General features: G+C 33.7%; 2 protein-coding genes across 4 annotated transcripts; one reads left to right on the top strand and one right to left on the bottom strand.

The window, feature by feature from the left end:
• Positions 1 to 420: 420 nt before the first annotated feature.
• Positions 421 to 1,434, bottom strand: Rfk (Riboflavin kinase). Its single transcript, XM_081979894.1, has 2 exons — positions 1,138 to 1,434; positions 421 to 1,063 (listed from the first exon to the last, which is right to left on the bottom strand). Exons 1-2 carry the CDS (start codon positions 1,200 to 1,202, stop codon positions 496 to 498), a joined length of 633 nt encoding a protein of 210 aa, XP_081836020.1. The 5' UTR covers positions 1,203 to 1,434; the 3' UTR covers positions 421 to 495.
• UGP (UDP-glucose pyrophosphorylase) lies at positions 1,003 to 13,127 on the top strand. Of its 3 annotated transcripts, none has more exons than XM_081979884.1 (8): positions 1,003 to 1,176; positions 8,530 to 8,949; positions 9,000 to 9,238; positions 9,291 to 9,477; positions 11,066 to 11,204; positions 11,260 to 11,419; positions 12,498 to 12,747; positions 12,808 to 13,127. In XM_081979884.1, the coding sequence occupies exons 1-8, from the start codon at positions 1,153 to 1,155 to the stop codon at positions 12,913 to 12,915; spliced, it is 1,527 nt and encodes a 508-aa protein (XP_081836010.1). In that variant the 5' UTR covers positions 1,003 to 1,152; the 3' UTR covers positions 12,916 to 13,127. The 3 variants fall into 3 exon arrangements, with proteins under 3 accessions (XP_081836010.1, XP_081836011.1, XP_081836009.1); XM_081979885.1 differs by lacking the exon at positions 1,003 to 1,176 and adding an exon at positions 3,532 to 4,017; XM_081979883.1 differs by lacking the exon at positions 1,003 to 1,176 and adding an exon at positions 8,330 to 8,478.
• The last annotated feature ends 2,431 nt before the right edge of the window (positions 13,128 to 15,558 follow it).

Here is a 15,558-nt window from a genome sequence, read left to right as displayed (position 1 = left end):
CATGGTTGCATAACTATGTAGCCAAATTTGTGACTTCTGCCGTCACTGAAACCTTTTATTTTTGACACACTTTTTATATTTTGCTTTATTTATTGAACTTGCTTAGTAAAGCCCCGTACAACTAATTGGTTCAAGTAAACACAATATACCAGAGGATAAGGATAAAGAAGAAGTAAACATACGTAAGGACTTTATATTACGGTTTTTCTGTACAGATCATGGCGGTTCGTTGTGGAACCACACTGTATACATGGTTGCATAACTATGTAGCCAAATTTGTGACTTCTGCCGTCACTGAAACCTTTTATTTTTGACAAACTTTTTATATTTTGCTTTATTTATTGAACTTGCTTAGTAAAGCCCCGTACAACTAATTGGTTCAAGTAAACACAATATACCAGAGGATAAGGAAGAAGTAAACATACGTAAGGACTTTATATCAGTTGGTGAAAATGAAATAAATGCTTGTAATCAGTGTGGTTATACAATAAAATATCACGAGAAAAATGGATTGTTTGTAAATACTGCATGCTCTGGTTGGTCCAATATAGCTTTAGCTTGATTAATATCATCATCGATAGCTTTAATTAGTGCATCCAGACTATCGAAATTTTTCTCCGGCCTCAGATATCCAAGAACAACGATCCGCAACTCTTGATCGTAAAAGTCTTGTTCAAATTTGTGAAGTAAATGCACTTCCATTGATTTCTTCTTGTTTTGGTAGAATGGATTCCATCCGATGCTCATAACCATTTTGTGTAGCTCACCACCGTTGACTTGGCCAAATCCATAGTACACCCCTGTGGCTAGGTCATCGGGTATGTTGTTTATGGTGTCCTCGGGAAAATTAGCGGTGGGACACCCTAATTCTTTGGAACCTCTACCAAAACCTTTCGATACTTTACCCCGTGTAAAATATGGTAAACTTTGGCCGGGCATGATTTGCGTAGGCCAACTGGTGTAATAAAAACAGCAAAAAGGGCTGGAAAAACGACAATCCTGTTTGGGTGATCGATTGAGTTGGCAACGTTGCAGACTGCAGCCGGCTCGTTCCGTTCCTGACCTGTGTAGTGCCAACACAATTTACCTTTTTATCTATTATATCTGGTTTAATTGGTCTTATTTAACAAATATTACCTTGGATAAGTAGAAATGCTGGAAATCGGCGTAGATAAGGTAAGTCTATTAAATCTAACGATCATCGATAACTTTTACCCAATCAAAGCTAAAAGGTTAGAACGATATTTATAAACAAACTAACTTTGTCCTCGAAATGACCTTTACAAGCCAGTACAAGTTATCGCGCCAATATTTCACTATTTTAACTATGATTTTATTGATTATTTATAATAAGTACAATACAGCTGATTGATGCTATTCAACCATTCAACACTCAATGCTAAAAAATGTGCTTAAGTGCTTAACTCGCTTATTTAGCGAGTAATTTTAAAAGTAATAGATTAAACAATAATTGCTAGACAGTAATCTTATCTTTGTTTGACTTTTTTTTCAATGCCACGGTTCAATGCGAATTTTCAGTGGTCATAGATTAACACACATGCCATATTTTTCCAGTTTTTATTCTTCAAATAAATATATACAGGGTGTCCCATAACTATATGACAATCTCTCAGAAGCATACAGGGGAGGTCAAGATGATACGATTTGTTCATATAAAAAATTTTCCTAAAGTCACTCCTAAGGGAGATATCAGGCGTAAGTTTTCTCGCTGAAGTTTGAACAGCATTTCAGGGTTGTTGCGAATGTCATTGCAATGTTGTCTTATTCTTTGGAGCAGATCGTCCCTAGTGATTTCAGATAACCCCAGAAGAAAAAGTCTAGGGGATTCAAATCGAGTGATCTAAGTGGCCATAAAACAGGTCCTCCACGACCTATCCATCCATGTACCACATGCGATGCCTTGATGTCAAGAGGTATATCTTCCAACAAACCATTCAAATGTTCTTGTAAAAATTTTAAACACCCTTCACCATTGAGTATTTCGTCTAGCACAAAGGGCCCTATGAGGTTATTTCCAATAATACCAGCCCACCCATTTTCCATAAACCTTTGCTGATGTTTAGTTTGAATAATGGCTATAAAATCTATAATTTCCCTGAATTCCGGATGTTGTGGTTCACTGAGAATTTCCGCCATATGCAAAGGAGTTGGGAAAAAGACCGCAAGTCTACCATACAAGGATTTAACTGCCTGACTTTCACATCCCAAGAAAATATGATCCAAATGTCCCTCCACTCCACAAGAGCAATCTGAGATACCTATTCTAGCCTTATGCTTTGGTATGAGACAATGTCCAGATCTCATTCTACAGACCACACTCACAAACTTTCTCTTTTTGTAGCTAATCTTTGAAAACCATGGTACCTTTTGGAGGCACATTCTGTATGCGCAAATATGCACTCCCTTTATCCCTATACTTCGGTGAGAGCTAATCCATGAAATCCATATACGATTTTTAATAGCCCTCAAGAAATTCGTATAATGAAAAAGTCTGTATTTATCCCCAATCACCAAATTGTCATCTTTTCCACTCCTGAAAGTCAACAACTGAAACAAACCTTCAAAGTGATTTAACCACTTTTGCTTTAGCCTAACAAAATATCACTGAAGACACACATCACGTTACACAGATCCATTTTGTCCTAACTGTCACGGTTTTGGGGATGACCTGGAAATTATGTCAATTTTGACAGTTTTCAGTGGGTGGCACCCAAGGACGGTAAACGGTTTCTTTGAAAAATGAAAAAATTGCTTTTTTTTCTACTTATTTCACCTAATTTAAGGTCCTTTGGTATAAATATGTCTTTTGCTGTGCATTGGAACCGTCCTGGAGCAAAATAAAAATTGCCAAAATTGCACTTTTTGTAAAAATAGCATATTTTTTGACCCACGTTGCTTTGACCCTAAATTACTACTACTAATACCCTTACTTGACAAGCTACGTCAAAATGTCATAGAAAACAAAATATAGAACAGATTTCAAGCTCTTTAAAAATATCCCCACATGAGTTGATTCATAACTCCGTTTGGACGCTAGAGGGCGTTAAAAGAAGTTACAGACAAAATGACGTCGCAGGCCGCCATTTTGAATTTTCTGCCAAAATATTGACTTGCATCTCATTTTAAAGGAAATTTCACGTAGTTTCAAGAAATGACAGACAAAATGGCGTCGCAGGCCGCTATTTTGAATTTTTTGTCAAAATATTGACTTGCACCTCATTCTAAAGGAAATTTCACGTAGTTTCAAGAAATGACAGACAAATTGGCTAAACTGCATTGAAAAAACTTGATATAGTGGATTACAAGAATTTTTGGATAAAAAGACAAATTGGTGACTTTTCTACCTATTTAAAACAGATTAAACTGTAAATTTTACGCGAGGAATAAAAAACACACATGCAACCATAACACTTTTATTTGTTACTTTAATAACCAACAAAACTACCTCAAGCAAACTAGCACCAGCAATATCAATATCGCAAGTCACAAATTATATTACACACGTCACTAAAATTACTTAACCATCATTAAAATATCATTGTCATCCGGAGATTTCATCAAAAATCTAATTTATTACTGTATTTAGTATCGAGGGTCACTTAAAAATTCTAAAGGTCGATCGACACATTGAAAACAAAAACTTACCTCCACAGTCCTAATATTTACCTTCAAATATTTGTCTGGTGTCTACATTTTTAAGCTGCAAATATAGATTTTTTTTGCATTTTTCGAATTACTCTAACAAAACATGTAACTCTGGTAGTCGTCAGTCGCAATACTTAATTCTCATCGTTTGTTGAGTTAATTGGTGCGTTTTAATGTTGTTTATCGTGTTTTATAAATTGATACGAACAAGAGTTTGGAGTAGTACGTTAGCGCGATATGATAACATAATTCCACAACATAAATCGAGAGATTAGTGCGTTTCTAAATTCGGTTTGATACTGAACGAAGTGTACGTGGTGGGATTCAGAAATGGCTACGTTACTAGAAATGGTGAGTTTTTATTAGAGAGTAAACTCGAAAATGTGCCCTGATAATTTTCCAATAAGTGGGTGCTATTTATCTTACTTATGATGAGTAAATAGTTCTGTGTTAGTTAATACTATTACGATTTAAAGATTATTACGACAGAGAGAAATAACAGACAATTTTGGGGAGAGAATTTTGTGGGGTAATCTGTAAAACGGTTAAAGATACAGATTTGGTAAACTGGGAGAAACGTTGCGTAATTATGGTTATTATAATCATTTTATCTTTAATAAAATGACATTTTTCGGTTTTTGATATAATTTGGAAAAAAGTGATTTTTTTTTTAAGAATGCAGAATAATTTTTTAGCGGTAAAGGTAATTTTCCGCATTGCAAGATATGTGTAGAGCGAAAATACCTATTTTTACCAACTTATTACGAAGAAAAAATGAGTGCGGAAAAGTAACTTTATATTTACCATTACTTATGGGACAACCTGTATAGATATAAATGCTTAAGATTCTTCGATATAGTCCCCTCCTATTCGGTGTTTCTATCATGCTTGGATGCAGGTACCCTGAAGCTCCTCCACAGAAATGCCTTTCAAAGACGTTGTAACATGGGTTTGGGTGTTTTCCACCACGACAATGTCCCCAATCACACGGTTTTCATCCTAATCAATTTCCTGGTCCGAAGCGGTACCCCAATGGTCCCGCAGCCCGATTTAGCTCTCTGTGATCTTGGTTTGTTCCACCGAATGAAGAGAGTGATGAATGGAATTGATTGGGAGTCTGTGGAAAACATTCAAACGGATAGTACAACGTTCTTGAAAGGCATTCCTGTGGAGGAGTGGAGAGCACTGGGGGAAGTACAAACTTGGAGACAGACACCACCAGTCGAACACGTTTCTCAGCCTCTTCAGAGCTTCTTCCAAGAAAGATAGAGACCGATTCAACCAAATTGTCATGGAGGGAGCCCACGCTTGAAGACAGGCACGGCACCGAAAGAAGAAGAAGGCTGGAGAAGTCTCTAGCCTTACGACACCTACTTTCGGTATAACCGGAAGTGTCATAACATTGAAAATATTTTAGTTGGATTGGGCATGCTGACTTTACTTCCTTCCTTCCTATTTCTACTCTTTCTTATATCGATCGGATGTTTTTCGTGAGACACCCTTTATTGCTGCTTAACTCGTCCCATCCTAATAGTATTTGATGGGTGAGGTGATTATTTCACTGATTCACTCTCTTTTGTTGCTTAACTTGACTTTATTATTGGAATATGTCAGAAGTGGAATGATTTTCGGTAGTGATGTCCAACTAGCTGTCCAAGCTATCCAACTCTGTTCTTAGCCATTTTGAACAAGGCTGTCTCGGTTCTCTGCATCGTTAGAAGAAAGGTGCAAAGTTTTCCATTGTCGTCATAGGACATATTCTAATGTCTCCTTTTATGTTTAAGAAAGCATTCCATTCGTTGTACTTTGTTAAGAATATTCCTTGCAGTAAGTTATCTGCGTTTATTGTACCAAGTACCCGTCCCATATGTGATTATGGGTCTAATCATAGCAGTATGTGTATCCGTCTTTTTGCTTGTTAGGTTTTTCCTGCTAGGCAGACACACCATTAAGGCATTTGTGGCTTTACTGACAGTTTTCCATAGAAGTTATACGAGATATTTATGGGAACTATTCATTCTATTTCATCTGTCATAGAATCTATAGTTAAAGTATGACACCTCTATTTAACACAAGAATTTATCGTAAATTTACCTAAATTCATCATATTACCAGTGCACTTTGCTAATGAAATAATTATTTAATTAATGAATTAAAAAAATATCATCACTCCCTGCTCTTAAGATAACCTTTTGATTGACTTATTTGACGTTAATGATAAATATTTGTTAGCACCAAATTTCGTTCTAAAACGTTTTTAAATTGTTTAGATGCTTATTATCATTTTGTTGACAGTTCGAGAATCCACAAATAGATATTTATAATATAAAATGTTTTTAGTATATTATAATGTTATGTGATGGCTGTCAAATTTATGAGTCGGTCATTTTTGATAATAAATATGTGCAAAATGATATTAGTTGTAGATTTTATTTAGCTGCAGAAAAATAGTATATTATGTTATTAGGCGTAGCAATTTTCAAATTTACAATTCTGCCATAAATGAAATTCCTGCCCCTTTACTTCATGGTCTACATTTAAAGTAGGTTGTTGTTGTGGGTTTGTTGAAATTACTGGTTCTCTGATATAATCTGTGGTATTGTTATCCATTGGTATTAAATTACAATCATTTATATCCAGAATTTTTATTGCTGTGTCATTTTTAATTCTTAAAGAATCGTCAATGTAGCCTTCTGCTACAGTTGTAGACCTCCAACCACCGTGTCTTTTCAATGAGCAAATGTCTCCACCATTATCTACAAGACATCAGCCAATTTCAAAAACAACGCTACACAATCAACATTATTTGTATGAGAAACCCGTAAAAAACTGTATGTAGTTTGTAAAGGGTTTAAAACACTCTCTGTACTCAAAATTGGTGGTAGACTGGATTGGAAAGACTATAAAAAAAAGCAGTAGTAGTAGTAGTCTGTTCAGTCAAAATGTTTCAAGGGCTCTATTTTAAGTACGAAAATAGTTTTAATAATCAAACAGATGGTGAAATTTGAAGACTGTAGTAGCCCTTCAATTTCTTAAAATATTACCAGTAAAAAAAATTAAATATTTGAAGTTGTGGCAAATCAATCGACAGAAATATATTTTCAATGCCACATTTCTTACTTTTTTGGTTGGTTTTTTTCTTTGTTGTTGAAAGGAAAAGGCAACGGTTTGCTGATAAATTTGATCTTTTTTAATTCATGTACCAATTTAGACCCGAAAAGGCGAATAAAATAAACGACGTTTTAGTGATTTAAATTTTAAATTATAGCTGTTTGTTTTACCGCATTATTACTATAATAATGTTTGCAAAGTTATAAATTTTTACCTAAAATTAACACAACAGGGACCATTAAAATCACAAGAGTGATCGAATTACAAAATGATGGAAATTAACTAAACAGTATAAATCACTATTCTTTTTTTTAGGGTTTGAATAATAACTGTCCTCTCTACTAAAACTAGGATCAAAATATGCCTCTCATGGTTAATAAAATAATAACCTATCATTGATGGTAATTGCTGCTGTAACCTAGAATAAATATTTATACCTACATTATCTAATAATTATTTTGCATGATGTACTCATGCATATTTTTCAAAACTTTGTAAATGATTATTGCAAAGGACAAACGATTCTCATAACTTATTTCTAGAATACCGAAAGAATTTTAGGAGAATGTAAGAAAAAATAATGAAGAAAAGGCTAGAATGTACATCAAAAGCAACAATTCAGGAAACGGCATTTGGACTATTTGAAAATTATAAAATGCCAAGTAGATGTGTGTTTCGTGGAGAAACTTGCCTCTGGTAATACACAACAAACAAACGCAAACTGTCACCACTATTTCCGCCATATTGGGATTTTTGACAAGCACCTTCTAGGCTTTCTAGTATAGTAGGCGGTGCCTAAACTGACATTTAACGTCACAACTGTCAAATTTAACTCCATAGAGTTACGAATAACAATTTGCGACGTGATTCATTAAAAAGAAGCGACTATTTGACATTTTACAATTTCACAGTACGGTGTAATAAGTTTTGACATCTGTCAGGTGACTGTAAGCCTGTCATTAAACCTCATAGCTACTTCAGTTCGTCAAAACCCACGTTTTTCCAACGAACACGAATTAAAAGCCCCTGGAACTTTTTGACGTTGCTAAAAAATGACATGAATCAAAAGGTTTGGCTTTGGCAACGCTGGAAAAGGTGTTTTAGTGTGAAAAACTGTTATTTTTTGAAATATTAAGCAATATTATTTATATCAACTATTTAGCTGTGCTGTTAGGTTAGATGACAAGTTTCTTTCGTTTTGCATAGTTTGTTAATATTTCGTTAATAAAAATGTATTATACAAATATGCTTTTTAGAATTTATTTATGCTTTAAATTTCATGTTTTGATTATGTGGTCAAAAGCAAGCATTTATTCACACCTGACAAAGAATTCAATTAAGAAGAAATATTCTGAAAACATTTGTAAAAGAAAGTTTACGAAAATTTACCGTTTTCCATAAAATCTTCTTGGAGAAAACTACCTTGGGTCATTTGTAATTGGCTAGCAGTTTATCAGCAGGAAACAAAATATAACCAAAATGACAATGTATGACAATCATGTTTCATTACCTAACTTATGATAGTTTTAATGTTAATTCTTCCAAAGTAAATGAATATAAGGCTTATTTCATCTTATGGCCTTTCGTCATTGCCCTGCCTGCAAACCAAACTGTTCACTAAACACTCCTCCTGACATTTCAGAGTTAACTTTTGACTTTAATAAATATAAGAAAAATATACCGTTTCTTCTGGAAGATCTTGTAAGTTTAAAGTTATAAAGAAACTTGTTTGTAGTATTTGGTCGTTTTTAGGTTAAAGGTCATTCAAGGACCGGAAGTGGGGCTAAAGCGTTCATTGCAGCAACTAAAAGAGACGCTCTCTTGCACCTGGAAAGTGAACTTAGCCGATTGGTCAGCACAGCTCCAGAGTCACAAAAAGAACGCGTGCGCACCGAATTCGATGGATTTACGGATCTGTTCAAGCGATTCTTGGAAGAGTCAGGACCTTCAGTGGATTGGGACAGAATCGAAAAACTACCACAAGATGCTGTGAGAGACTACGCCTCCTTACAAACTCCCACCGCTGATTTACTACATCAGATGCTCAACAAATTAGTGGTGGTGAAGCTGAATGGTGGTCTAGGAACCTCCATGGGATGCTACGGTCCCAAATCTGTGATAACTGTGAGAAACGATTTAACTTTCCTAGATCTAACTGTCCAGCAAATTGAGGTATGTAACTTCTCATCAAGTTAACTGATTTTGCTGAGCTGGTATTTTAGCATTTGAATAAAACCTATAAAGTCAACGTGCCTCTAGTACTAATGAACTCATTCAACACCAACGAGGACACTGAACAAGTTATCAGAAAATATAGGAATTTAAATGTGGAAATACACACTTTCAACCAGTCCTGTCATCCGAGGATTAGCAAAGACAGCCTAATGCCTATTGCCAAAACTTGCGATGTGGATAAGAACATGGAAGCCTGGTATCCACCTGGACATGGAGATTTCTATGAGTAGGTTTCAGTACTGTTAACTGACTAGAAAAAAATCAACCAATAATTGTAGGAGTTTCTACAACTCTGGTCTTTTAACGCGGTTTGTTAAAGAAGGTCGTGACTACTGCTTCATTTCCAACATTGATAATCTGGGTGCCACAGTGGATATAAACATATTAAATTTGCTTTTGAACAGTAACGAAAAAGAGCACGAGTTTGTTATGGAAGTCACTGACAAGACTAGAGCCGACGTGAAGGTGAGTTTTATACTGTGTGTCCTTAAAATTCATTCCCTAGCTGTCACTAATACAAAAATCAGTTCAAAATCATGTCAAGTCAAAATTTTGTAAAAGACTTTTTATGAATCTTAAAGATGTACTGTTCTCACGGACTAAGTGAATGTCTTCCAAAAAAAACATTTACTGATTAGCGCTTCTATTTCAGTTATTGTCAGTTTGAAACCATCAAAATTTATTTGATTTGTTTACTATTAATTCTTTTCCGTTTCTTTGTGTTGTTAATCATTTATAAAGTTTTCTATTTACCACACCACCACAGTTCTTTTAAGAGCTATTGTTTCTACCCTTTTAACATTCTGTAAGTACTTTCATAATATTATTATTAATTTTTTTTATGTCGGCTGTCACGATCTAACAAGTCTACAGTATTTTTTTAGAAAATGCCTGGAAAAATTCTCCACAGACAAGCCCAGCAGTTAATTCTTAACCTTTGTGAATATTTTGAATTGGAAAAAACCAATGGAGTACCTTTAAAAGCTTTATCATCTGTTCAGGAAGAAAATAAGACATTTTAAGACCTTACATATTCTTACTGATGTATTTTTTTTTGATACTAGAAGGTTGCAGTTGCTTTGAAAATTTCCCGCAAAACTGTTTATTCGATTCGGAAAAAGCAAGCAAGTAATCTTATGATTTCTTCACCTAGAAAACGTAAATCGAGACATTATCGACGGGCCAAGACCACTGATTTATCTGAAAGCATTAAAATGGATGTTCGAAATACATTATATGATATGTATAACGATAGTATGTTAATAATAGTAAAATATATCTACTTTTAAGTAAGAAACATCTATTAACATTTCATTGTTTCCAGAGACTGAGATTTTTGGGTTACGTTATAGATTTTTCATAAAAATTTCTTCAAACATATTAATAATAAAGTCATAGAAAAAATAAAATAAGCGTCTAAAATGTTTTTCAGCGGGTTTAAAATAAAATAAGTGGATTGCAACCTGAAAATGAGATATGAGATACTACAGCATCACTCAGAATGTCTTATTGAATTTTTAATTTGTTGTATTTATTTTAGAGAACATGTAATCAAGATCTTAAAGTTAAAGAAATACTACATATTGGTGATACATCTCTGCGAATTTTGGTAAATAAATTAGGATTCAAAGTTAGACAGAATTCTATGATCCAAACGGAGACTTCTCATAAATAAAAAATGTTATTTCAGTCAAGATATTTTTGATTTGCTTTGGTATGAGGATGTTTTAGTGCAAATTTGCAGCCAAAGATCTCTACTTTCTGTCTGACAATACACGCAAAATTTTAAACGTGACGAACCTTTAGACACGCCCTTTTCTATAATATGAACACGACAGGTTTGTTGACGAAAACTTGATTTGATTCATATGATTATAAATGACGTAGCCTTCGTGACGCAACAAAGTGTCTCTAAAATACTATGAAAATTCAGATTGAGACTTAAAATTCGTCTTTAAGTAGTATCTAGAGAACATGTATTATGTGTGGACTTATTTGACAGCTGGGGGATTTAATGACCAAAACTGTCAACAATATCCAGATAATTTTCTAGGGTGGTACTTTAATCCAATACGAAAACACACTAAGACTGTTGGAAATCGCCCAAGTGCCCAAAGAACACGTAGAAGACTTTAAATCAGTGAAAACCTTCAAGTTTTTCAACACGAACAATTTGTGGGTAAAGTTGCCTGGTAAGTTTTCATATTTCTTATTAAATGTTACAATAAAAATAATCTTTTTGCGCAGCTATTGAAAAGGTGCTTCGTGAAAACGCGTTACACTTAGAAATTATCGTCAATGGTAAAACGCTCAGTAATGGATTGAACGTCATTCAGTTAGAAACTGCTGTAGGTGCTGCCATGAAATGTTTTAAAGGTGCTATAGGCGTTAATGTTCCCCGATCTAGGTGAGTTTATTCAAATACTCAATTACTTAGGGAATATTTTAAAATTCCCAAAAAAATTGCTGTCGATTTGTAACTTACCGCTAGAGGTCGCTTTTTTCGCAGTTTTCTCCATATAGGTACCTAGCTAAACAAAAATGCTATTTTATGTAGCTTAACTAAACATCCTTGTATTCCGTTTTGAGCACCTATGAGTGTAGAAGTCAATTTAATAGTGAAGAAGCTTGAAATAACATTTTCAAGACTATGGTCAGTGGACACACTGGCTTTTAGGCCTGATAAGTCAAAAACTTTGTAAAGATAGTCTTGAAACTCGATTTGAGGCACTGAAAACAGCCTTAAAACACTAAAAACCGTCTAGTTTATTAAGAAATACCCGAATTTTTAGCACTGAGATGTCTAGAAGTCGATTTAATAGTGACAAAGCTTGGAATGCTATTTTAAGTCTATGAAGAATGTAAAAATTGTTTTTTAAGTTTACTATGTCAATAACTTGGTGAAGATAGTCTTGAAACTCGATTTTCCAAGCTGAGACCAGTTTTGAAGCACTAAAAATAGTCCAGAATTCGATGAAAATGAAAAGCAAAGTAAAAAGCACGAAAAGTTCGTTTTCAAGACAATTTTCATGAATCTAATGTTAATGTCCTGCATCTAAGACTATTTTCAGGACTAGAATATTGAAATTTGTCTTCAAATTATGAAAACTTACTTCAAATGTAAATTTTAAGCTTCTGATGTCATTTTTCATTAGTTCAGTCACATTTTGGGGTTCAAGTCAATTTTTAAGGTTTAAATGTATGAATTTGTAGTAACAAATTCTTGAAAAAGTAGTTTTTATGTCTACAAGTCAATTTTTAGTATTAAAGTCTCTCGATTTGCATGAAAACTGGTTACAAACACAATTTTTAAGCTTCTGAAATGTTTATCTTTTCTAATTCAATTTTCAAAACTAAAAGTCTTTTAGTTTGTCTGGAAACTATGAAAACTGGCTACAATAATATTTTTTAAACTTCTTTAGTGAATTTTCCGTTTTCAAGACAATTTTTAAGTTTCTCAACTAAATAATTATTTTTTATTGTAGATTTTTACCTGTTAAAAAAACCTCTGACCTGCTTCTGGTGATGAGCAACTTATACAGTTTGAAAGACGGTTCCTTAGTGATGTCCCCCCAGAGAATGTTTCCCACTACGCCCCTGGTCAAGTTGGGCGACAATCATTTTTCCAAAGTGAAAGAGTTCTTGCAGCGCTTTGCCAATATTCCCGATCTTCTAGAACTGGATCATTTGACAGTGTCAGGTGACGTCACTTTTGGCAGGGGCGTCTCGTTGAAGGTTTGCATTTGTCTGTAAAATCCATGAATAGATTCTATTTGTTTTTTTTTTTAATTCCAGGGCACTGTGATTATAATAGCGAATCATGGTGATAGAATTGATATTCCTTCGGGTGCAATTTTGGAGAATAAAATTGTTTCTGGCAATATGCGAATTCTGGATCATTAATTTGTTTGTGTGGTCTAGTCACTCATTTTGGTTATTATTTATTGTTGCAAATGTTTTGAAACTTTTACAATTTTAAAATATTTTTTCGTCTAAAAAAATTGTGAAAATTAAATTTTTTGGTCGCGTTATTTCTTTATAAATTGTTGTTTATATAAGTTAGAGGGTAAGTCAAATTAATATTAAATATAGTAAAATAAAATTTGTCAATTTTATGTTTGTGCTTTCTTTTCAATAATTATTAATTATTTTAAAACTAACGTGACTAATTTTGACAGGTGTCAACTAGCCTTTACAGTGTTGCATGCTCGAAATTGCATTATCAACGTCACGTGACGTGTATTTTACAATTTTAGCTTCCACAACTGTCTAAAATTGATTTACCAATTTTTCAAGGTTTAAACTACATTTTTAAGGTCACGTGACTGTTTTTGACAGGTGTCAATTAGTCTTTACAGTGTTGCAAGCTCGAAATTGCATTATCAACGTCACGTGACGTGTATTTTACAATATTAGCTTGCACAACTGTCTAAAATTGATTTACCAATTTTTCAAGGTTTAAAGTAAATCTTTAAGGTCACGTGACTGTTTTTGACAGGTGTCAATTAGCCTTTACAGTGTTGCAAGCTCGAAATTGCATTATCAACGTCACGTGACGTGTATTTTACAATTTTAGCTTGTACAACTGTCAAAAATTCTTTCATAGAGCTGTTAAGTTTGTTTTAACAAAATAAACTTCTTTTTTCATTCTGATAGCGAATTCTGATCGAGGCAAACAAATTTTGGCAGTGGTGACAGTTGTCACGTGACTTTAAAACCGTTTTTATGGTAAATATGACGTCCGAACTGTCAAACATCCGTCCATGGAGCCGTAACGTTTGTTTTACCAAAAGAAACTTGGTTTTTCATTCTGATGGAGGCAAACAAATGTTGGCATTGTTGACAGTTGTCACGTGACTTTAAGACAGTTTTTACGGTAAATCTGACGTTACAACTGTCAAAAATGCTTCCATGGAGCTGTAAAGTTTGTTCTACCAAACAAATTTTTCATGCTGATAGCTCTACGTATCGATGGAGGAAAATTTTGACATTGATGACAGTTGTTAAGCGACCTTAAGAGAACTTTCATACTGATTATTATGTCTGACAGCTGTCAAAAGTGACAGTGTAAATTTTACTATTCTCCTATAAAAAAAAGTTTTAAGGCATTATGAGCAATAATAGAAGCATTGTGAGGTATTTTAAAGGCATTTCAAGGTAATTTGTATACAAAAAGGCATTTTGCTGTACAAAAAATTATTGGCAGTCTACCCTTCAGTTTTAACACTCTGACTAAAATACATCTAAATTCACAGTTGATCACATAAATATCAAGTGCCTTATAAAGAAACAATTACAGGGTAGTTTAATGCTTTAACTCAGAATCTAACTTACTTTCAGAAAGATACAAATGCAAAGTAGGAAGTCGAATAGGAACAATGTTTTACTAAGGGGATTTCTAACTAAAAAGCAATTTTTCCTGCTCACCTTATCAGTCTTCAGCCTATTCTTGAATTACTTGATAAGCGTTTGAACCCGGAATATCTTCTTTAGATAATTTTAAGAAGACTACCATTGAGGAAATAATAAACAAAAAAAAAATTGAAATAATAGCTAACTTACTAATTGTAGGAGAATCCTTTAAATGGAAAAACCTGGTTGGCGACAGTAAGCATAAGAACCTCAATTAAAAATTCTGTAAGACAAATTCGAAAATGGTACATATAAACAAAATAATTCCTAAACTAAAAATAAAACAATACAAATATATTTAGTTAGGTTATGTCGAGTATTCTGTCAGAATAGTTTCACAAGACGCTTACAATGAAACAGCATCTATCTTACTTTAACTTATTTTGATAAAACGAGATATCCTATGTTACTAGAGCTTAAAATTAAGTGAATACTTCCCAGTTGATCACGTGATATTAAATCTATTGGGACACAGTGTGCTCACGTGACTGAGTTTATCGCAAAACTCCAATGAAATGGCAATAGCAATCAAAGAGGGGGACAAAAATCGTTCAGTATGGCGGCCGTAAACTGTTAGAAAATCAGTGACGTTAATCAATCTGCTGTTGCCCACTATTCACAAATCCACTCGTCAATAATAATTCAATTAATTTAAATTTTTAGCTAACTTTACATACCACCAAATATAAACAAAACTGTTTTACGATTAACTGCGGAAGTTTCATTCAATTGCGCAGTAGGTGAATGTGGGGGACAAAGATGGCAACTTCCGTCTTAATGCACAAACATGGTATTTGCTACCTCCTGATACTTTTTGCTCGAAGGAATTATCCCTTGCTCTAAAAGCGATGCTACTTTTTGCTAGAGGTGTAGAGAAATTTAGGAGAATCACCGTAGATTTTTAAGCAAAAGTTATTTTAAAACCATCCTGTTTAATTTCAACATCAAATAGTAGCGTTATTTAATAACAGAGAATATTAAATTAAATTTGCACAGTTTCAAAGTGACGGAATAGCTTTTTTTAACATAAAAGTACATTTTTTTTGTAACATGTAATACAATATTTTAATGCAAAAAACGTCTTCTTTTTAACTAGATAAAAAAACAAAATGGCGTCGATAAGAAAAAAAGAAG

Source organism: Ips typographus, linkage group LG5, assembly GCF_016097725.1.
Source record: "Ips typographus isolate SLU linkage group LG5, UJ_Ityp_2.0, whole genome shotgun sequence".
Lineage (NCBI taxonomy): Eukaryota > Metazoa > Arthropoda > Insecta > Coleoptera > Curculionidae > Ips > Ips typographus.
The sequence above is the reverse complement of the archived record's forward strand: the minus strand, read 5'-3'. Positions and strand labels throughout refer to the sequence as shown.